This window comes from Bactrocera tryoni, chromosome 5 (assembly GCF_016617805.1).
Source record: "Bactrocera tryoni isolate S06 chromosome 5, CSIRO_BtryS06_freeze2, whole genome shotgun sequence".
Lineage (NCBI taxonomy): Eukaryota > Metazoa > Arthropoda > Insecta > Diptera > Tephritidae > Bactrocera > Bactrocera tryoni.
The window spans coordinates 11,018,014-11,042,870 of record NC_052503.1 but is presented as its reverse complement, the minus strand read 5'-3'; the positions used below and the strand labels follow the sequence as shown (position 1 = coordinate 11,042,870).

The following is a 24,857-nucleotide window of genomic DNA, read 5'->3' as shown; positions in this document are numbered from 1 at the left end:
AAATAAATATTACAAATAAATTTATTAAATTATTAAAGAATATATATAAATAAATATTATGAAAAATAAATATAATATAATATATGTATAACATATTTATTTTTCTTTCATATTTAACACAACAATAATTATAATTGAGAATAAATTGAAGCAATTATTAAAATTAGTTAAAAAAATTAAATTAAATTAATTATTAAAATTTTTTAAACTAAAAAATTATTATAAAAGATTATAAAAACTAAAAATATCAATGTTTTTTTTATCACATTTACCAGAGCAAACATAATATTTTAAAATAATTAGAAAAACAATATTAAAATTAAAGAAAAATACTAACATGTACATATAAATCAGTAGTATTATTGTTACACATATTTCTTAATTATAATTGTTAAAAAATTTTGAAATAAAATGTAAGAGAAAAAAACAAGAAAAATATTAAAACTAAAAACAAATTATTACAAAATATAATTACAAATTCAATATAAATCATCGTTATGAAAACTAAATATAATTATTTTTCCTAATCACGTTTACCCCATTAAAAAATATATTCAAAAATAAAATTAAAAAATTACATAAACAAATTTAAAAACAGTTTTAAAAACTGAAACTAAAAAACTATTAAAAAGTATAAATAGGAAAGTAACTAAATATAATTAATTTCAAATTATAATTATTTTCAAATTTGCTACAACAAAAATTATCATTGAGCATAAATTTAAACAATTTTAAAAATTATATTAAAATTTTTTTAAAATTTGTAAAAAAAAAATTATAAAAAAAATTATTATAAAAATTTTGTTAAAAAATAGTTCAAAAAACAAAGTTTATTAAAAATTTTGTTAAAAAATAGTTCAAAAGAATACTTACAAAATTAAAAAAAAAAAAATATTAAAAAGTATAAATCGGGACATATTTCATCACAAATTATTAATAACATCAAGATAGTAAAATAAATCATATATAAATGACAAAAAAATATACACAATTTCTTTAATATTTATTTTTTTTAAACAGCGCAATACTCCTTTCCAACAAAACAAATTTATATTTTAATTATCTTTAATTTTTTTTTTGATAACAAACGGTTATTAAAAGATATGCATTAAGCTTGTGGCAATGAAAAGAGACTAAGCAGCAAAAAAAGCGAATAAAAACACCCAAACATACATACAAGTAGTTACACAAATAAATAAAAAATCAGAGAAACCCGAAAGAAAAGCTACAAGCTCGCTTCCCTCACCCATAATTCCCCCACACACACACAAATCAGTCCACGCGGCAATAAAAATGCCAGACATAACGCTTATAATGCACTCTCCGCTGCTCTGTCTGGCATACAGCAGACTTCCAAGAAATAAAAGCAACAACAACAACTACGCGTTGCAAGAAGAAAAATTATTTACATACAGTCGCTGCTATTTTCAACTCAAAAATTTTCAAGGGCAGTGATTAATTGTGCCGGCTGGAGTTTTGGGGCATGCAACAGGATGCACATCAAACAGCTTGTACGACATATGTAAGCATGACGGCAAAGCAAAATTCCTAACTAAGCATTTAATGTGACCGACACTTGCATATGTATCAGAGTGTGCGCACACACACACACTACCAAACATAAAATCATAAAAACGCATGGAGTCGCGAGGGCCACAAGAGGCGCGAGCACACACACACACATTTAAAGCGATTATGCACTCTTATTTATTTGTACATGTGTGTATGTTTGATGTGCCTCCTTTAATATTTCTTTCGACCTTTCCACATTTACTTTATTTTGTGCGCTTTTGGTGTCTGCTTGCTACACCTACTCTGCTCCCTTGAGAGCGCTGGAGCTGGCAGCATGCACTTCTTTGACTGCTCACTTAACACAACGGTGCAAAAGAAATCTTAAATTGATTGAAATTAATTGCGTTAAGACGCTCTGCCAATGAGACGCATTAATCTTCAAAGCAACTGCATTGTTCTCCGCACCGCGGTGAATGCATTGCTGCTGTTGTATCAGCATCAACACTTCGGAATTGTTGCATGCGGCCCACATTCGTGAGTTAGTGGGACGTTAAGCCGGACACGTGCCCCTTAATTTTAGAAAAGTACTACTGAAACGCTTCGCCGATGCTTAGTCTCGTTTGGCGGAAAATTTATTGTCAACAAATGGGCGCGTGGCTTGTTTGGGTATGAAGGCTAAAGGAAACGCCTACTTCTTATAGATCATAGACTAAAAATTGCTTATGACTTCGGAAACTGCTTTAAATTTCAATTTCAAATTTTATATTTCATTTGGAAGCTATATGATATTGTAATCCGATGTCGGCGGTTCTGACAAATAAACAGCTTCTTGGGAAGGAAGAACTTGTAAAAAATTTCAGTTCGATATCTCAAAAACTGTGGGACTAATTCGCGTATCTATGCGGACAGACGCCAATTATTTATATGCAAACATGTTTATAGTGTCTCCGACGTCTCTTTCTGATTTCTAAAAACTTCTTGGGAAACCTTATACCACACTCTGTTTAGTGTATAACACCGTAGAACGGAATATAATAATGACTCAAAAGAAAATCAAAATTTTAACACTGTCATATTACTCGTTATAAAAACTCGTTCAGCCAGATGTAGACGAAGCGAACTATCGAACTTTCGTTATTGACTTTGAAGAACTACTATACTTCTCTGCCCAATGCGATCTTTAAATGGAACTAGACGAAGTTGTCAGCACTGCTATTTGCATCATTCTTATTTACTTGGAGGTTATGGATTGTTCTGAGATATAAGATATCGTGAGAATACACGATTTGTAACCGAATTCGGTTGAAATGAAATAACTCTTCGAGTCAGGCGCAGTTCAATAATGTTTCGCAATTAGTAAGACCTTTATGACTCTTAGAAAAGTTGGTTTGAACCGAAAATTTTCCGTCCAACTACTAAGAAGTGCATGAGAAATGGAAGAAGGCTTGAAGAAATGGAGAATGTTTATTATTATTCGAAAGAAAATTCTTTCTCATTCCATCTCATCTCTTAACAAAATTTGGCTCGAAAAAGTCGAACCTTCTTGGAACGTTTCAAAAACCCATAGAGCAAAGCGATGTTGCTTGGGAAAATTGAGCTCTACTAGCATTACTCTTTTTGTAAAAATAGTTTTCAATTTTGAATTCACTTGTTCCCAGACCTTAAGATTTTCAGATAATCATAGAGGGTCTAAAATAAATTACACTTTACCAATTTAAAACCAGTGTTCGAAAGCGAATGCCAAAGACAGCCGCAAGAATATATTATGTAATGCATATTAAAAGTTAAGTCACTTCGACTTTACAGCAAATAAAATTTCTAACACCCATTTAAAGCCTTAAGCTTAAGCCGGAGACAGCTGTAAATGTTAACTTGTTGTTGTGAACAAGCAGAGGCGCGCTTGTAGACTGTCAGCGCAAAAAACAAGCAAAGGAAGGCACATAGAAAAACATGGAAAACTAACAAGCAGACGTTGTTGCAACAAAGTCTCTCGCGCGGAAAGCCTTTAAAGGCAGACACGTTAGCACACGCACACATATGCACGCACTAGCATACAAACATATGCCGATGTAAAGTAATGCTATTGATTTTCACTGAACTATAGCGCATTCTAAATTGCATTGCATTGCCTTTGCGCTCGCCATGTCAAGACCTAGCATGAGTACTCAAGTTTTGTGCTCACGCTAGATTTCATTGACACGATGCTTTTCTTCTCGTGATATGTGGAAAACTTAGGGAAATCGCGGAAAACCTGGAAAACGTGCTCGAACCATATACTGAATTATTGGAAAATCTTAATGTGATTATTTTCATCAAAACTGTGGGTTTTTGCTCGCGCTGTTTATAGAAGGTTAAAAAAAATATTTTTAAAATTAATTAATATATGTACTTTGAGAGTAAAATCTAAAATTTTAATTTTAAAAATATTTAATTTATAAAACAAATACAAATCTTCCAAAAAAAAATTCTTAATTTAAAAGAAATCCAACATCATCTCATGCTCCTTTAATTCACCACACTACCTTTGAAACATGCATTTAATATAACATTCTTTAGCAATGCATTATTGCGTCTACCGTTACAATGCAGCCATTCTTCGCGCAGTTTAACTTATTTTCAAAGCGAGACAAGCTGTCCCACTTGCATACAAAGTTTCTAAGCTTTACTATTGCCGAGCAAATGCATTAACTTTTGCATATTTCAACGCCACAATGCAACAGATAATTCCCGGCACTTAACCCCCCACCCCTAAAGCGCTATTCTCGCAGCAAGTCGGCTTATGTCTATGTTAAAATCGTAGTTTTGCATTTCGCATTGTTTATTGTTTTGTTTTTTTTTCCGCCTATGCACAATTTCCGACCACAGTTCAGACAATTGTATCGATATATTGCTGTCGTCTATTTGAATATTGTCTCATATGGCTTCCGTGTGGATTTTGCAAAATTGAACAGTATTGTGCTTACACAAAGCCATTGACAGGCGACAGAGCACAATGCGGCAAGTGATATTCGTTAAATATGCAAGCGTCTGAATGTGTATATGCGAATATAGACTATTATTTGCAATTTATAGGCAACTAGTTACTTTTGGACTAGTGTGAAAGTAGTTATTTGAACTAGTCTGAACTAATATGTGTAAAAAAACTGCTGGTTATTTGCGAAAATGGACCATTTTTTGAGACTGAAATGGACTATCTTAAAATCAACTAGTTACTTTTGATCTAGTTGCAACGCAATTACTCTAACTAGTCTAGAACTAGTTTCACTGCAGTACTTGCATACTGTAAAGTAGAGAGTTAATAAAAAAAGTTAAATTAGTTAAAATTTGGTTTAGTAGAACTAGTTGCAGCCTAGTCCCTTAATAATTTTTAAAAATGTCTAAAGAAAACTAGTGCTAAAAGTGCGAAATTGTTTTTTACAAATTATCTACTGTCAACTACCTGGTTAAAAGTTCGTTTCAAATTTTTGTTGGAGATTTTGACTTTAAAGTTTTATTAAAACGACTTATTTTTACTTCACATGCTACAAGGAGGGCAACCCTATTGTGGAACATATAATTTTGTTAACTAAACTTTTATAGAATATATGTACTTAAATCATGGTTCAGTTAGCAACAAAAGTAACTTGGCAATATACATAAATATACAATATGGCAACTCTGTTGTTTTTTAATCACTGAACCGTTATATATTTCAAGACTGTAATTTTATTATTAAAGGAGTGGCAAATATTTTGTAAGAAATATTTTCTAAACCAAAACTAAAATTTGCTGGCAACCCTAGTGGAAAATTTTTTTAAATTCAATATAAATATTAAATAATTTTTTCAAATAACTATACCATAATTTAATTGAAACCGTTATGTTATTATTAAATAAATGTTAAATATTTTACCAGTCAAAAACAAAAAAAGGATGGCAGCCCTACTGGAAATATTTTTAAGCTCAAATTTGTATAAAAATTTATTATTATTTTTATTTATATAAATAACTGTTTCAAGTGTATAAAAATTTATTATTATTTTTGTTTATATTTATATGAAAATTTTATTAAATTAAAAAAAATATAATAACAAAATTGTATAAAATATAAATTATTTGCGTTAAATATATACATATTTTTTTAATTTTTTAACTAAAAAATCATTTCTAATTTATAATTTTGGTCAAATAAAATATTGATGGCAACTCTGAACATTATAGAAATGTTTACATAGTCTCAAGAGAAGTAATTTCTATCAAAATTTATATGTAACTGTGAAATATTTATTTTTATAAAATTAATATGTTTTATTAAATTATTCTAGATACATATATATATTATATGTGACCTGGTCTACGAAAAGGGGTCTTAGGTGTCAAAAGAAAGGAGAACAATTAATGAGATAACGAGAAACTGACGATTATTTTTAACAGCTTTTCCCAGAAAACTAGTTTTCACACGTTAGCCCCCTTTTCGTTGACCAGGTCACATATATTTAAATAAGACAATCATATAATATATAATATTTTTTAATAAAATCAAATAAATTTTAATCAAAAAATTGGTATATTTATTTTTATAAAATATTATTTGTATAAATAAACAAAATATAATTAAAATTATTATCTTTTTTTTTGTTTTAATTTTTTATAATTTTTTTTTTTATTTTTGTTATCTATAATTATTTTTTATTTTTATTTACAATATTTTTATTTTTTTATTGTAACTTTTTTATTAAAACTTTTTATTTTTAATTTTTTCTTTATTAAAATTATTACATTTTATTTTAATTATTATTTTTTTTAAATTTTATAATATTTTAAACCATTACATATTGTGAAATTAAGAGGGGGTTTGAAATTACATATGTATATGCTACTTTCGAAAAAGTTTAGTAATATTGTTTTTTTTTTTGACTAAATTATTAATTTTTACTATTTTTAAAAAATTTTACTTTTCAAACATATATGTATGTACATATGTATATTAAAAAAAAATATTTTTGCTTTAAAATTTTTTATTTCAGTTTTAATTAACTTCACATGTAAATCATACTTAAAAAACCATTTTTTAATTGTAATATTTTTCCTTATTCAAAACATATGCACACCCAACAAATATAGCAAAGCATTAATGTTTTCCGAGTCAGTGTGACCATAAAACAACAATCAAAACTCATAAGCATTATAATGAAGCTATCAAAAGTCAAAAAATAAAAACCAAAATCAAACACATTTAATTTAGAGCCATAATGACCCATATTGATGCAAATCAACTACTCAAAATGGCGCAAAACACTAAATTTCTTTAAAGCAATAGTCCAACTCAAATGCCAACAGCAACAAATTTCATTGTATTTGACCCGCTCGGTGCGGCCGAAGGATTTTTTATGAGCCACTTTGTAAAATGCACGGGAATCAGCAGCGACAGCAGCTGTTGCTGTCGGCGATATCATATGTGAAACTTTAACTAATTGTGATGCCGCAAAGCATTTTATGGCTAATAAAATTTGATTTGAAAATTTAGAATTTATATTTAATGCCACTGCAGCGGACGAAGCAGTCACTGAGGCAGCAAAGAAAACCAAAAGGCTGTGGATAAACAATGATTCAATAAAGTGCTGAGACATCAGCTAAAAGGAATACATTTGTTTATACATGTGTGTGTACCGATAAAAAAATGTTTGTGTGTGTGTGTGTGTGTGTGGGTGGGACTTTGATTAAATCCCAAAATCAGCGTGTAACCACAGCAGCCAACTAAATCACAAGCAAAGCTAAGAGCAGACGTTATTAAAAAGAACTTGAAAGGAAATGTGTGCTGAAAGGCGTGAAAAGGCATATCGTAAAACTTTTATGACACTGTGAACTATGTGCATGTATGTATGTACATATGTCGGTGTATATGTGCGTTAGTGCAGCCAGTGCCAGTGGATTTGCTGCTGAATTATTTAATACGCCCGCAATAGTTCTTTCAATGAAAAAAATTAAGGCATTACAAAAGCAACTAAATTTTCGGGTGCACGCATACACAAACACACATACTTTTACGGTTATGTGTTGCTGTTTAAACCCTTTAACAATATACACTCCCGGCACCAGCATTGTTTTTATAAGTATGATATATCGCAGTGCATTTTTTTTTTATGTATGTATATGTGTTTGAGTATATATATGTATGTGTGTGCGTGCCACACATAACTCATCCGCAATGCTTTTTGACATGTAAATCTACGCTGCCGCCCCCTGCCACTTGTGAATTGTGCGTGCGTGTGTGTGTTATTTGCCATAATTCACAAATTCAACGAAATTAGTTGCGTTTCATGTAAGTATGGCTGTGTGCATCTACATCGCTTTGAGCTTTTGTGCCATCGCTGACATTACTTATCGTCTATTTTGTGGCATTTTAATATTGTTTTATAAGACCAGCAGTTGTGCGAAGGGAAATGTGTCATAAACTTTGATTTTAAATGCCGCTCAACATATGTATGTTCTAAAATAATATAGCGGAAAACAACAACAAAAACAGAAGCGTATCAAAAGCGAGTTTTTCGGTGGCTGTGAATGAATTATGCATTTGTATGTGTGTGGGAGATGGTGTGGAGCAGCAGCCTCAAGTTTTTAATGGACTGTGAAAAATTGGCCACAAGTTGCACAGTGTGAACACATTTATATTGTAATGTTTATGTATGTGTGTATTAAGTTTGTGCTTTATTTATATTCGTAAACAACGAGAATGTGGGTGTTTGTTGCGTCTATAAAAGTGTCAACTAAAAATGAAATCTGAATATAGTTGTGACTTTAATGTTGCCGACAGACACCATGCAATATGCTGGACAAATATACAACAATGTATACATAATATATACATGGACATGTACATATATTGAGTATAAATGTATTTTGAGAGAACGGCGACGTGGAGAAGCAGAAAGGCATGGTTCTAATAAAATATATCATAAATGAAGATATCTGATGGGTTAAAAAAAATTATAGGAAATTAGGAAAATTTAAAAATATTTTAAAAGCTAAATTTAAATTTAATTATATATTCAGTGCTTTTATTTTCCACAAATTAATTTTATTTTATTTTAATTTTTTTTTATTTTTTCTAATCCGATCTAGTTTTATTTAATTTAATTTAATTTAATTTAGTTTAATTTAATTAAATTAATTTTCTTACTTTCTTTCACTCTCTTGATATTCTTAACGTTAATAGAACAGAATTGTTTCATTTATCTGCGCTCCGAATTGTATGCTTCGATTTGTATGAGCTTCGATTATTTTTGTTGCGTATTGAAAAGGCGCAATGCAAGGCTATCAAAAAACTATTTACCCAAAAAAAAATTTTCAAAATACCATACATATAGAGATATCTTCTTGCTTAAATTTAAAAAGTAAAGTTTTTTTTATGGTCATCATTCAGCCGTCTGCCTATATGTAGACTACCTTTTTTATTTTAAGGTTACAGGGGAAGTTAAAAGTATTTTTATAAGACCTTTCTCCGAAACGGCTAAACTGATCAACTTGAAACTTTGACACGAACTTCTCAAATAGATTTGCAAGAATTTTCAGGCAGTAAACGAAAAAATAAGCCTTTTAATTAAAATTTCGATTTCTTAGGCCTTTGCTTAATGCAAATTTATTTACTTCCACGAACAATTTTTCCTTGAGAAGCCACCATTTGGTCGAAATCAAAATTTTTTACAGTATTTCTATCATTACCTTTATTGATCTGTTATTGTAAAATAAATTTTTGCTTTGGATTTCGAATATGAGGTGATTTTCAGCAGAAAATTCTTCACCACCACCATATACTTCTTTTCGGAGGTAGCGATCGGCTACGGGAACAAGGAGATTAACCCTTTTTCGAAATTAATTACCGACTATTGATATATGTACCGACAAAAAGGACCCGAAAACTGTAAATAATTTTTAATGTTTTCATCAGTTACAGAGGTCACAGGTCGTCCAGAACGAGGCATGTCTTCAAAGATCTCCTGACCGTCTTTGAAGGCTCTTCATTCAGAGAATATTGTTTTAAGAAATAATTGCATACTTCTATTGAATTTAATAACGAATAATAAATAAAGAATTTTTCATTAAAAAATTTGTTGAAAAAAGAGGTTTCAGGCGACCAGCGTCATAAACTTTGACTTCATATTAAATACGTATGTAGGACCTTTCAGACTAATTGAAATATACACTAAATGTAGGCAATAAAATTTTTCTTCAGTGAAAATTGTAGGATAGAATTGTAATTGTATAATCCTAAATAAATTTAAAAGCTATAAAAATTAAAATATAGGAATTTAACACAATTCCGTGCTCTCTCGCGCTCTATGCCTATAACCATACTTCGACAACTGCCAATTCCGCCTATATATAGACAATAGTTTGTAATTTTAACCAAAGTAAAAGTGTTCGCATTTTTTCGAAACACATGCAACAAAAACCACACAGCAACAATCTCAACAATATTTACGACAGTTGTTTAGGTTTGTTTAATTTCTTTTTCATAACTCAAGACTCTTCCGTACAATGCAACTAAGCGCAAACAATCGAATTAATTTCTAAAGACACCAGCTGTTTGAGTGGCAAGCCTCTTCAACTGTTTTCTACGCATTGCGTACTTCGCTGAACAACCCTCACAATTTTCATTTAAAACGTTTTGTACACACCTACTTTTTGCATTGCGGTTGCTCGACGCGGTACCAGTATTGAGTGCTAATAATGAAGCCAATTGCATGAAAGATGGTAAAACGAGGGGTTGGCGGGTACTTAAAAATCAGGCAAACCACAGGCGTACACCTTAAGAGACTGAAGTTGAAATTTTTCATAAAAATTTAATGTCACAACAGCGATTAAAAAAAAAAAGTATAAATAAAATTGAAGCTGAGGGGTTGACAAGTTTGCAAGGAGAACATCTGTGCAGAAGTCAAAAAGGTATTAGCAAGAAGGATTTATGCGAAAAACGGTTGGGTGTGTGTGTGTGCGCTCGTATGGGCTCGTCTCTAGCAAAGTGGGTAGTAGGTCAGGCCTACATTTTCACAACTTTTGCGACAGTCGGTGGCGGCTTGATTGTTTCTAGGAGTTAATGGTACTCTAAAGTAAATGCTCTTTTCTGTTCAAACAGCGGCTTCTTCACTGTTGATAGCATTACCCGGCGCCAAGGCCGTCGCCATGTAGTTGCTGCGCTGACTCTGCCCGCTGTCATTTCACTTTGTTCATGTAGCCGCTTGTATAAGCAGAGATCAATTGCGTACAAATGGTGCTGATTTCAAGCCCTTACCGAGCCCTTATATACTTACATATACGCATACATATGTATATAGTATGTGTGAGTGTCTGAACTTTTTACCTTCTGCAATGACACAGCACACAATTTCCCCCTCTTCGGTGACAATCACTGCTGTCGCATAACGGGCTTAAAGCATTTCCATGCGCGCCGAAGTCAAATACTTCCCCCACCGTTTGCCGCCGCGGCATTAAAGCGGCTTTTAGCGACATGGAAAACACATGTGCCGTTACAAAGAGTGTCGGCACAAAAGATTTATAAAAAATTGAACATACTTTTTTGCTGTTTCGACTTTTTTTGTCAACTTCCCTCGCATAGTTCGGCTGCACGCTTCTATGTTGCCATGTTCGCCGCATGCCAACGTCGCTAAGCCACCCTCACGGCATTTAGCCGGCTAATTAGTGTCAAAATATATTGCTATTTTATATTATGAAATTAATTGCTGGCAATTATTTAATAGCTGCGGCTGCTTTATTAAAAGCTTTTCGAACAATTGGAGCAGAAATGTATTTTTAGTGTAAATATTTCTGTGTAAAATGGATTGCTCATTTAAAAGTGACTAAATGGTGGGCAACATGAGGCATTGTGGCGCCAGAAACTGTGCTATTTTCGTGTATACTTGAAATAATATTTTAAAGTGGCTTAAGTCAATTTAAGTTGATTTAAGTTAATAGAAGCAATTTGATTTATTTTGATTACGATTTCGAGACACGAAAATATTTCTTATCTGAAATAATACTAAAGAGCTGTGAACTTCAAAATGTGATAAAAGTGAGGAAAAGAGTGTGATCAGATAACTATTAAGAATCAAATAAGTCATTATACTGCAAGTTGACTTAAGCAATTTTAACAGTTCTTCTCGCTTAATTTCGATTACAAACTAGCAGTTTCCTTGAACGAAGTCTCAGTTAACTCTCGACTAAATGACAAACTTTAAGACTTTAAATTGTGAAAAGTACATTTCAGCATGCTTTGAGAACGGAGTTCTAACTATCGCGTTTCCAAAATTACTAGGGAAAATGTTAAGTTCCCTCTTAATATAACATGTTGAAAAGCTCTTAGGTCCGTCATCCTTTTGCTCCTCTGCTTTTACGAAAAGTATGGAAATGCCTTTTATTAACGAAATAGTTTTAAAACAAAAGAAACTTAATTGTTTCCAATAAAATCCCGAAATTTCATAATAACGGGATTTTAAAATCCCGAAATATCGGGATTAGCTTACACAGATTTCGTTTGCTTATGACTTGTAGCTCAGTGTTTTCAAAGCATATAAAACGTAACCCGAAAAAATCCCGAAATTTCGGGACTCAAAAATCGAAATTTCGGGATTGTATTAGATGTCAATGAAGTGTTTAAAATAGTTTTATTATAAAACTTCTTGTTAACGATTTTTTCAATCGCACTAATGAAAAAAATTAAATTGTAGAATAAAAACGTCAAAAGTCATAAAAATGAGATAATTTATGTTTTTCGGGCAGATTTTTGTGAAATAATGTAAAAAAAATTTAAAATTTATCTTTTACGTTTGAAGGTTGGACTTTTTCCCAGAATATTTTTCGAATGAGTGCACTTAATAAAAGATTTAAAGATAGTTAAACTCGCTATAAGAATAAAGAATACATTTGCTTACACAAAATATTGCTCAAAATTTCATATAAAATTTTTTAAAGTAAAAGCTTTTGAAAATTACTATATAATTGTTCAAGAATTATTTACATTTAGTTTAAAATATATTATTTTTATTTTATTTTTTCTCTTTTTAATCAATTTGCATTCAATTTTTTTCAAGAATGCTTCTAAATCCATTGGATTAACTTCACTCTTCTAACCATATGGCAGACATGACCACAAAATAAACAAAAAATTAATTAAATAAAAAAATTACAAATAGTTGCTCTACGCATTTCAGTAAATAAATCAATTTCACAGCTAAGAAATTCTATGGTACAAAAAGAACATATGCTTTGGCATTTATAACACACCTTGACTTGAGTGTTTTTTGTTCTGGTTTCATTCTGCCTCTTCTGCTTAAACTGCTGGTTTTTCAAGGGCGCAAACAAAGCATAAACAGATTTACGTTGTAACAGTGACTTAAAATTTATACAATTTTTTTCTTGCATTACTACCAGGTAATGAACAACAACAAAGCAAGTCATTTTTCTAACAATTTTATGTCATGAAAATCCATCCATTGTTATCTTTCATTCAAAGGCTCATATGTAATCATTTATACATACTCATACGTACATATACTCGTATACACATGTGAAATACAAATTGCATTAAAACATCAAAACACACATACACTTACAAAAATAATACACCAACACACTGCTGACCTTTTAACAGTCATTGAGAAGCCCTATAAGCCGCTACTCCAACAGGCAGCAGGCAACTAATATTTTCAAGCCACTTACAACCATTTATACAATGCGTTTTGTTGTTGTTGCATTAATTTAAAAAAAATACGCGTGTAGATCATGCATATGTTTGGCTGCCCGCGGCATGAAAATGCATCTTTTGTTGCACTTTCAGTTGAGAGGATAACAAAGCAGCATATATTCGAGCCTGAAATAATAGTTATAAAGGTGTTATTGTTTTTAATGTGTATGCTGATGATACAGACAGATAAATTTATGTGTGTGTATGGAAAAAAACTCAATGCCTAACTCCACTTTTTGGCTGTGCACCTTCGCTATCTTTAGACGTGCGTGGCGGCAGTGAGGATCACGCGGCATTCACGCTGTTGTTGTAGGATCATTATAATTGCATTAGCATTATAGTGCTTAGAGCACTATTTACTCGAGAAGGAAGCGCGCTTATTGCCGATTCATTTCAACTGCTACTTCTATCATATTCTTCTATAGTTTCTTCATAGACGCACTTGAGCTGCTTTCAACGCCGACTGTACTGCTTTCAACAGCGCAGTTAAAAACAAGAGTTTCATAGCTGAAACATACAAAAAGTCTTCACTTATAATAAAAGAATTATTCAAACCAAATTAAATACCCCAAATGTCCAGTGTAGTATAGATAATAACGCGCAGAATAGTTGTAGACTCTTTAAATGTGTGTAATGGATTTCGAAAAAGGTGTTTTTTTAACTAATTTCGTGTTTTTATAGCCGCTGCTAACACCTTTGCGGCCTACTTATGAATTTATGCTCCGCATGCGCAACGCAATGCGTGTCTAGTCGCGGCATAGCACATCGTAATATATAGAAAATGGACTGCCATTGTATTGCAATGCGTTCATTGGGCACACAAGCACTTTTTCTTTTCATTTGAAGCATAAAAAATTCAAAGGATAAATGTATATTACCCTTTGCCAGCGAACGCGCGTGTTTTAGGAGTGACGGCTTTTGCTGCTTTTATCTACAAAAGGTGCGCACCAATCTTATTTATTGCTCAGCAGCGTGCTTAGACTTACACACACGCTTGAGCAGCAATATGCCTATGTATAGATAATTCCGGCTTATGTGCACGCATACTTTTCCCACTCACTGTATTGAGAGCAACTATTGCTTTCAACGCCGACAGGAAGCCTTTGGTGCATAGAATATACAATTTCGTCATTTTATGCAATAAATGGGCGTGTAATGAGCGCTTTACACATTTTATTTCTTAGGGTGCATTAATTAAAGTACACGAAAGTGCGTGTATGTATGTGTGTGTATCCACACTAATGCAGTGCTTGGAAAATCTGTTGAAAGGTGAAAATGGGAGAGTTCTTATTTGCATGCTTCATTTAACAATAAATTCATGTGCGCATGTGGTTAGCAAATCACTTAAGCATTAACATTTTAATACATCTATGTGTATTCATACATACATATGTATGTACACATGTATAGTGCACATGTATAGTATGTACAGAGGCTCAAGCATCAAAAAATATCCGCTTGACAGCACAAATTTGCTGAAGAAAGTTTCCGGTTTGCATCAAAAATGCATTTTTATATGTTAAGCAATAACGAAGGAAGTCTAATGATAATCCCGAAATTTCGGTATTCGAAAATGACTGTCCCGAAACTTAAAATGCGTCCTTCTCAGCTTCACATTAAGTTATTAAAGTTTATTTCTTTTAATTAAACACAAAATTAGGAATCCAAAATTTAATCCCGAAATTTCGGGATTCTTAAATGACAATTCCCAAACTTAAATGAACACTTACAGCTTCATAACAAGTTATTTAGCAACTTTTACTCAAGCAAAAATATTATAAATCAAAAATTTAATCCCGAAATTTCGGGATTCTTATATGACAATCCCGAAATTTAAATAAATGCTTATTGTTTCACAAAAAGTTATAAAACCACTTGTACTTAATCAGTATATTAGATAGTAAAAAGAGAATCCCGAAATATGGGTATTCATAAAAGTCAATACCGAAACTTCAAATGTATGCTTACAACTGCACCTACGAAAATTAATTGTTAAATAACCTTAATTCGATAATGTGGGAGTGTTTGTGAATAAATGTTATTCTTTTTATTAATAATTGCATTTATTAGTTTATTTAAGTAACTGTAAGGTGAAAATATGTTTAATAAAATAATAATAATTAATTTAATAAATAATAACAAGGCCTGATTCCAACGTTTTGTAGAATACATTTTACATAATACATTATAAAATAATTTAAATACGAGTATATTTTTAAAATAAAAGAACAGAGCTACACGAGTTCCTGAAATTTTGGCACTAAATATTTTGATTGAAATCCAACTAATCACTCATTTTATTAAATTAGATTCACACATCGGAAATTTATATTTCTAAAATAAACAATGCAAGCAAAACTACGCAATCCCGAAATTTCGGGATCCCGAAAAAAAATTTTTTTTCAATCAAATGCTTTCAAATTTTCAAAATAACCAATGCGAACAAAACTATACAATCCCGAGATTTCGGGATCCCGAAAAATTGTAATTGTTTCAATCAAATGCTAATCCTACAATTTCTGGATCTGAAGAATTTTTACAGAAAGGACTGCTTAATCACTAACATTTATTTGTCATAAGCTGTCTTATCCCGAAATCAATACAACAACTTTATAGTACTATGTACATATTGAATTATACGTACATTTTGATACGTATTAAATATATAATATCATATGTTATACATACATATGTATGTGCGATATATGTACATTCCATATTTCCTTCCACACTTCGATCATAAATTCATACTTCTGCAACTGACAATCTCTGCGGGAGGTTCATCAACATGTTTGCGCATACGAGTTCATCAAAAACAGTTGCCACACAATCGAACCACACACTGACAAGCCGCATCACGAACACAGACAACCGATGAGCCCAACAAGCACATATACATATGTACATAAGACTATAATATTGAATATGAATATGCCATATTTCTATAAGGATATGAGAATACACACACATACACACACACACAAATAAATTATATATAAGCATGCAGCATAACGGATATTTAAAAAGCAGAACAAATGTGTTAAACATTTTTTTCTCATCTTTTTGCGAACTGCCACAACGAAGCATTAACTGTCAGTGCTGCTGACTGACGGACGGACATATGACATGCACATGCTTATAGTAATGCTCGGTTGTGATGAATGCCTGCCAAGCCATTTGGCATGACGCGTCAGTTTGCCAATAAACCACCAAACCATTCAACAGCAGACAATTGAAATCGAATCGTATCGGCGCTCAATGCAGGAAGTTCAAGTACCTGAACACACACACACACGCACACAAAAACATGTAGCTGGAACGAGCGCGAACAGCGAAACGGGCATTGATGATTGAATGGAAATTGTAAAAAATGGCAAATACATGAGTTTGCATATACATGTGTGTGTGTTTATCAATTGGTACGAGCGTTGTACTACAAATATGCAGGATCCTTGCTATTGTGCGCTCATTATTTTGCCATTTTCCTGCCCACACGCTCGACTGCTTAACTAGTTCGATATGCATACTATATATTTACATATATGTATATATAGTTAGGTAAATATGTACTGCTACTATTGACAGCCTGCTTCGCTTTTACACCGCGCTGCCAGACATTGCTTTGTCTGCACTATCCTTTGATGAGTTACTAGTCGAGCACCCTTTCCCGTTTCTCATTTCTCATTTAACTATTTTCAGGACATTCAGTACTTGTTGTCTGCTGGCTTCTTTTGTCTCTCAAGTGGAAATGTCTGTTATGAAAGCATATGGCCTTTTGCCTTGTTTAATGAAAAGTCGGGTTATGACGTTTCAAAGGGACCACATAAAATATTTACTTTCAGTTTTACTCACTCACAGTTTAATATACGCATAGTAATTAGTAGTATTTTGCTATTGAAAAGGAGTCTTCACTAACTTTTTAATGAGTACTATTTTTCTTTGCTGCGCTTATCTTAAAAAAATTATGAATTAAGAGAAATGGAAGAATTCACCTTCTATTGCTGAAGACAGCAATAAACCACTTGTGATTGTTATTGTAATATTAAGCTTATCTTAGCTTGCGCGAAAACTTGGCTAGTGGCGAATCGAACACACTTTTGGCATTAATTAAGTGAAGTATGCTACTCAAGAGTTGGAGGGTTTAAGAACTAATAGTGTTGGAAATTTTTGCAAATTATTCTGAATTTTTGAAACCATCAAAGTAACCTAGTTTTCAACAAGGAGCTGGCATTTTGGTTTCATGAACAAGTTTTAAACTCTAGTTTAAGTTTAAGTGTTTGTGCGCAATATCCAAGTGTTTTTATGAAGGTGCTGATGAAACTCCGACTTTGACCTAACATTTCTTGACAAATTTTATGGCAATCGAGGCTTTGATGATTAAATTTTTCAATGTCGAGTTCACTTATATAATTAGGTTTTGTTAGATAATATGGTTATAACTCCATTTAGAGCAAAAAAAAACACGACTTAGACTAATTAAAGAAGATTTTAAAAATTTTAGTTTATAAACTAAATTGAATCAATTTTGAGGTTAAACACTGAAATTGTCAATAAATTCGAGTTTGTGGTGCAGTCAAAAATTTACAATAAATTCGAGTTTGTGGTTAAGCACTAAACTTTCCAGTAAACTTGATCTAAACACCAAAATTTTCAACAAACTCTGGCCTGTGGCTAAACACTAAAATAATCAGTTGATTTTGTAGTTAAACACAAAAATTTTCTGTAAACTCGAGTTTGTGGTTAAACACTAAGATAGTCAATAAACTGTGTTAAACATCAAAATTTTCAATAAACACGAGTTTGTGGTTAAACACTAAAGTTATCAATAAATTAAATTTTTGTTGAAACACTACAATTGCAATAAACCCTATTTTATAGTTAAACATTAAAATAGTCAAGAAGTACGATTTTGTGCTAAACACCAAAATTTCCAGTAAACTCGAGTTTGTAACTAAACACTAAAATAATATACTACGTATAAACTTGGTTTTGTGGTTAAACATCAAAATTTTCAGCAAACTCGATTTTACCAATAAAATCGGGCTTATGGTGAATTTCAATAAACTCGAGTTTGTGTTTAAACACTTTACATTTTAGTTGGCACTAAACTCGAGTTTGTAGTTAAACACTAAATTAATGAATAAACCCGAGTCTGTGGATAAACACTTAAATTTCCAGTAAACTCGAGTCTGTGGCTAAACACTAAATTTAATTATGGGGTTAAACAAGGCTTTCAATAAATAAAGATGGTGATTAAGTACTAATCGTCTAACTATCAAAAAACTCGATTTTCTGTTTGAAATACTAGAATTGGAAAGAACTGTATTTAATGTTAAACTCCAAAATTTAAAATTTTTAACAAACTCCAACTTGTGGTTAAACTCTAAAATGAAAATTGTGAATAAAATCGAGTTCGATTTGCATGTATTTACTAATCCAACTAATACTAAAACAGTCTTTAAGTAAAAAAAGTCTGATTTTCATAGATTTGATTAAACCCATTTACTTTTTCAAATATTAAATCTTATATACGGTTAGAAATGTGTTTTCAAAAAGTACATATTTTAGATGTTTTTAATTCATAATAGAAACTTATCCCGAAAATTTGATATTTTTTGGGTTTGTCATACAATGTTTTCATCCTATTTTCAAAATTTTCTATATAAACACAGCAGCCCAACCCATTTTAGTAACAAAGCAATCAAGAAAAGTCTGAAAAACACGCCACACAAAGCCGACTAATCTTTGCGCTACAATCAGCTGTAATCTTTATTCTCTGTGGCACTTTTTTCTCAACATTTTTTCTAAGCATTTACATTTATTCCGGCTTCGCCTTTCTAGGCTACTCACTTTTGATTTTTTTTTTTCAATTTTCTCGCACTGACTTTTTGTAATTCCCAAAAGTCCTTTCACTACTTCGTACTCCAAATCCTAACACCAGATATATGTACAACAACACAAACATACATACAATATCCTGCAGTGCCTTTGCAATGGTACACAAAGACATGATTATTTTTTGTTGTAAATACATGCATACAAACATAAGTAAATCGTTGTTTTGTACTCACCGTCATTTACGCTAAGTCAGAAAATCCCTTTTGGTGCGCTCGCCTTTATTTAAGTTGAAAATCAACGCCCAAAGTGACACTGCAAGAAAGTGGGAGAAAATGTTCGGAGTAACTGCCAAATAAGTAGTGCAAATAATGAAAGAAGTGGAGAATTGCAAATTTGATATGTTGTTAGTGTGGTGTGTACATCTTTATAACATACATATATACTTCTCTGTAAGCGCCTAAGCCCACAAAAAATTATGACAATGATGAGTTAAACGCTAAAAATGAGTTCTTTGTAGAAATATGAAAAGTCATAAAATAAACAGACGAAATAGTAGTCAAGCAAAGTCAGCAGAAGTGTAAATATAAAAGAGCAATATGCCGCATTAACTGCAACATTTGGCTAAGGTTCTTTTTTCCCCCAACACACATTAAGTTGTTGTGCACTAAAGAAATTTAACAGTATTTTTTTGTTATTTTTTTTTTTTTTTGATAAAAATACTGTTATCCTTTTTTGTTGTTTGTATTGACCTAAAGTAAATAAGGCAATGTGCAACATATGCGAACATAAAGCAAAGTCATAATGCAAACATGTGACACACAAATACTTATAGGAACTTATTTGAGTATGTGGTGGTGCGTGTTTATAGTCCGCATGTCAAACCTTTTGGAGTCACTATAATGTGATTATCCTTTGATGCCAACACTGTTGTTTCCTGCTCTGTTTGATGGAGGTGGTAAAGTGAATGTTCTGTGAAGTGAATGTGAAGCTTTTCTGTGAGTGGCTAAAAATATATCTTTTCATATATGCTCTGGTATGGACTTGAGGTCGCACTGATTTTTATGGGAAATATAGAAATATTTACAACTTATTTGACAAAAAATTAAAATATTTCATTAAAAATTAAAACTCGCGATTACAAAACATATAGAAAAGCGTATAAGCAAAAATAATATGCATCAGTCTGTTACTGAAATCTAACGAATTTTTGATCTAAAACAGCAGAAGTATTTATTTTAATATCAGCAGTTTAAGACAAGTGTGCGACTTTGCTAGTTTTATCCTAAATGTAGGCCACGATTTACTCCCTACACTAAATACAGGTACATGCTGCCTACATTCAGGAGGAATTAAAATGGAAAAAATCAAAAGTTTCCTTATAAATATCAAATTTTCAGATTTCGATGCCACTAAACAGACTTAATATCAAATAATTCAAATAATTACAATAAATAAAGATATTATTATTTCATAGCAATTGCCCACTCCACAACTGTATATAAAAGGTATTTCATAACTGCTTATTAAAGGTACCCCTTAAAAGTTATTAAATATAGAACAGGGTACTTTTGAAAGCAAAAAAAATATTTGGGAAAGAAAAATAAAATCACAAAAATTAAAGAAAAAAATAATTAATGGGCGATCTGATGTAGAGAAGAGGAAAACCTCTTTACTGAAGTCGGACTTTATTCAAAAATTAATCAAAATAACAACGTAAAATATTTTCTTTAATTCTTCAAAGAAGAATCATTCTAGGCACTCATTATAAGACTTATGTGACACATTCATCAAAGTCGCCACTATTAATTTAATCACTTTCCAAGAAACTACCACTGTGGCATATCAGCTAGTTACCGTTTTCTTTGTAACGCCAATAAATTTGCTGTATTCAATGCAAAAAAAAACAGTTAGGCGTGATCGCTTAGTGTTGGACTGAAATACAGCTACTTAGTAGACTCAGCATGGTTTGTTGACACAACTCGGCTCTTGTGGGAAATCAAAGGTAGAGCACGTAGAAACGCACGCATGGAGGTGTGTTGAATAGACATACAAACATATATAGACACGTACTTCAAACTGGAATTTCCTGTGAACACTACTGTGGGTTTTCTTCTACGAAGAAAAGTAGGTGTTGCTTGCTTTGATGGTCGCGCGGCGGTAGTTTTCTTTCTTTGGGCACCCATTGCGAATCCTGCGAAATTTTCGAATCCAATTTTTTCGCCATGAGACAATTGTTAAAGTGCAAGTACATATATGCAGACCTATGTACATACATGCTATATATGTACATACATGCTATATATGTACATACATATATTTTGATAATTGTGACAATTTATCATTGAAGAACACACGTACAATAAATATAAGTACCATTTCTTCCAAGTCATGCATGACAAGGAGAAGTTGTTGTGAGACAAAATATCCTATGAAAAAACACAAATCTGCTTTCTGTTCAGAACACACAAATATTTGGGGGAATGAGCATATCCCAAATTATTTGTTGAGTGAAACAGAATAAGAGAATAGGCTGATATGACAAGAGGATTCCCTCGGGAGACTCTTTTGTATACAATAACTCTTTTGTAATACAATAAGAGTCGCCTCAAAAGTGGATGAATTTGTAAGAACCGCAAGTCTCTAATTTTTTATTAGATTTCTTAGAAGGCTTCCATTGACCTAATCTCTATACTTTTTCTAGTAGTTCTAACCAGTAGTTCACAGGAATGATTTCAATCAGCTGTTAATGTCACAAACTGAAACTCTAGTTCACTCATGATATGCTAGTAACAGTCGCTATGCATGAACCTTTCAATGTAGGTTTATGTCCTTGCTGAATGGCATGAATTTGACTAAAATGGTTTAGTTCTCAACTATAACAGTCACTAATCCCAAAAAATATTCTAACTATCAGTAAACGAGTCCCGTTTTTAAGTATGTACGAGTTCTCATTGCACAAACTTTGTTTTTTGGATAAAAAGAGACACTTTAAACTAGAATTATTGTAGTCCAATATAACTTTCCAGACAATGCGTATATCAAAGGCACCTTTTTAAGCGAAAAATACAATCCTGCATATTAAGGCAATCTTTTATTGAACAATTTTCGCCAAAACTTAACTTTATCTCCAAATTTAAACCAGTTTAAAGCAACACTTAATCTCTTCAAGCGCTATTCTCAGCACTTTTGGCAAGCACTTCAAGAAAATTTCCCACTAATTGGTAATTTTCTGCGCGATTTCGGTGAATTGTCCACAACTACAAATGCGAAAGCCATTAAAAGAAATGTTTGTAACACCAAAATACTACAAAAGTTTGCAACCAATGGAAAATTTTAACGGTACCACTTTTCTCTTTTTTCTCGCTTGCTTTCAGCCACAACAGCAATTTGGCGCAAATTGTCCAGCGTACGCTGAATTATATCCGGCTTACGCTTGCACCGCCAGCATGGAAGTAGCAGCAACGCCTACAGCGGCAACCGCAGCGGCGGCGATGGCGACAACAACAGCAACAGCGGCGGCAACAACGATGACAAGTCGCAGCCTAGACTTGGCCTTGCGCAAATATCAACAATGGAGCAGCAAGTTTCTGCCAACCACCAACAACAACAACAGCAGTAGCAACAACACAATGGCTGTGTTGACAACAGAAAAACACACAACAATAGCAACAATGCCGGTTGCAACAAATGCTGACTGTGTCACTCACTTGTCAACGTCTTCATCATCACAAAAATCCAATTCCTGCTCACACTCCTGCTCCTACAGCACCACCAACACTTCGGGCTACTACAGTCGGCTGACGCTGGTGGGCAACGCGTCCGACTTGCAGCAGCCGCATGGTGAGCTGCAACAACAGCATTGCTGGGGTGCTGCGGGCGGGGATCGCGAGTTGCTCGTTAGTGCGGGCAAAAGACCAAAAGTGTACGATTGCATGAAGGACTTTTTGCGGCGGAAACTCTTTCAGCAACGACATGGACAACAACAACAGCAACATCAACAACGAGAACGAGAACAACAGCGAGCAGCGCAAATGGCGGCAACACTTTGCAAAAGCGACACCGAGGAGGACGTCACCAGTGATTATGATGAGGTGAGTTGGCTTACAGTGCACTAAGCAAAGCTGCAACATTTTCAGATTTCTAATCTTTTTATAGCTTACTCACGACATTTCTTTCCTCCTCTCTCCCTCTCTACTAATGCAGGTCGACATGTTGGATTCCTCGTACAATGCCGATGAGGAGGACGCCAGTGATTGCAGCAGTCAGTGCACTTGCCCATTAGAGAGTGACGTCGAGGAAACTCCGCCACAACAACAATACGCATGCACTGAGCAACAACAAAAACACGGCTATACACCACAAAAATCGATTAGTCCGCAAAAATCGATGCTCTCGTTGAACTGCTGGCAAAACATCACACAGTACACAGATTCCACCACCGAACCGGAAGAGGATGAGGATGTGCAGGGCGAATGGGGCGTCGAGGACGCTGATTATCAACATGTCGCCGAAGATTCGGATGCTGGCATCTCCGATTGCTGTCAGTTGATAAGCGAAAAATCGAGTCCGACGAAACAACGCAAACGACAGCTGAAACAACAACAAAAGTTACAACAAAAACCAAAGCAAAAGTTCCGCTACAACCGCAACTCGGACGATGGCAGCGAGGAGGCCGAGTTGCTCGCCAGCAGTTGGTATCAACCGCGCATCACCACCAAAGCCGCGCTTGAGCGCCTACAACAGGCGCCGCCCGGCACCTTCCTGCTACGCCGCAAATCACGCAGCTACGAACTGTGTCTGCGCGTCGAAACGAAGGTGAAGCATTTCGTCGTCGTGTCGCTGGCGGACAACCATTACAAGCTGAAAGGCGCCAAGAAGCAATTTACATCGTTAAAAGCATTGGTCACGCATCATTCCGTTATGGCGGAACAATTACCGCTGACTCTGGCATTGCCGCGCGAGTACGAGTGCAAAGGCAGCAAGGCGTACGGCGTCAGCGCCAAGTGGGCCGCCAGCGAGGCGTTCGATGTTAGCAAGCGAACCTTGCGGTCCTTACGTTACGCTGATGACTTCGATACGTATGAGTCGTTGCAAATTTTGGGTTTATTGCAAGATTGGCAGTGCGAAACGAATGAATTCTAAGAGACGCACTTTGGAGCAGTCAAATGGCGACGGCGTGACGGCAGGGCAGCTTGAGCTGTTTAGCGTTGTTAGTGGGCTGTTTGGTCGCAAGTATTACGTGGTATTGCGGATAGGCGTGTGTAGTGTAAATAGAAATTTAATCTTTTGTGTAATATAGTATTCGAGGAGAGCTTGTGTTGGATATAATACAGAGTTAAAGAGCAACGAATTTTTTTAAGTAGACTTAAGCGTTCGTGTTATTAAATTTATAAGTAGAAATAGAAATGTTAATCAATTTAAAATTAAATATAAAGATTGAGATTAAACTTGTATTAAATAGTGGTTTACAGTTTTGAAGCGAATGTGGTTTGAAAACAATTTGAAAAATAAATTAAATATATATGTTATATAATCGATAATGGTTGAGTTTGTTTTAAAACAAAGTTCTTGAATATCAGCCATAGAACTTAACATAACCCATACATAGTTCTAAAACCGTTGAAATTTATTTCTGAAAAGAAAGTTCTTGAAGATCATCTATAGAACTTAACATAACATCTACATAATTCCAGAACCGTTGAAATTTTTTTCTGAAGTTCTTGAAGATCATCTATAGAACTTAGCATAACTTTTACATAGTTCAAGAACACCCTAATTTGTTTCTGAGAAC

At 33.2% G+C, this 24,857-nt stretch overlaps 1 protein-coding gene across 1 annotated transcript in view; it reads left to right on the top strand.

Moving 5' to 3' along the window:
• Nucleotides 1-24,555, top strand: part of LOC120778962 — a 31,084-nt gene extending 6,529 nt beyond the window's left edge. Inside the window, exons 2-3 of the mRNA XM_040111035.1 lie at nucleotides 22,441-23,157; nucleotides 23,270-24,555. Coding sequence (XP_039966969.1) covers nucleotides 22,441-23,157; nucleotides 23,270-24,208 — 1,656 coding nt within the window. The 3' untranslated portion in view covers nucleotides 24,209-24,555. The remainder of the gene's footprint in view (nucleotides 1-22,440; nucleotides 23,158-23,269) is intronic.
• The last annotated feature ends 302 nt before the right edge of the window (nucleotides 24,556-24,857 follow it).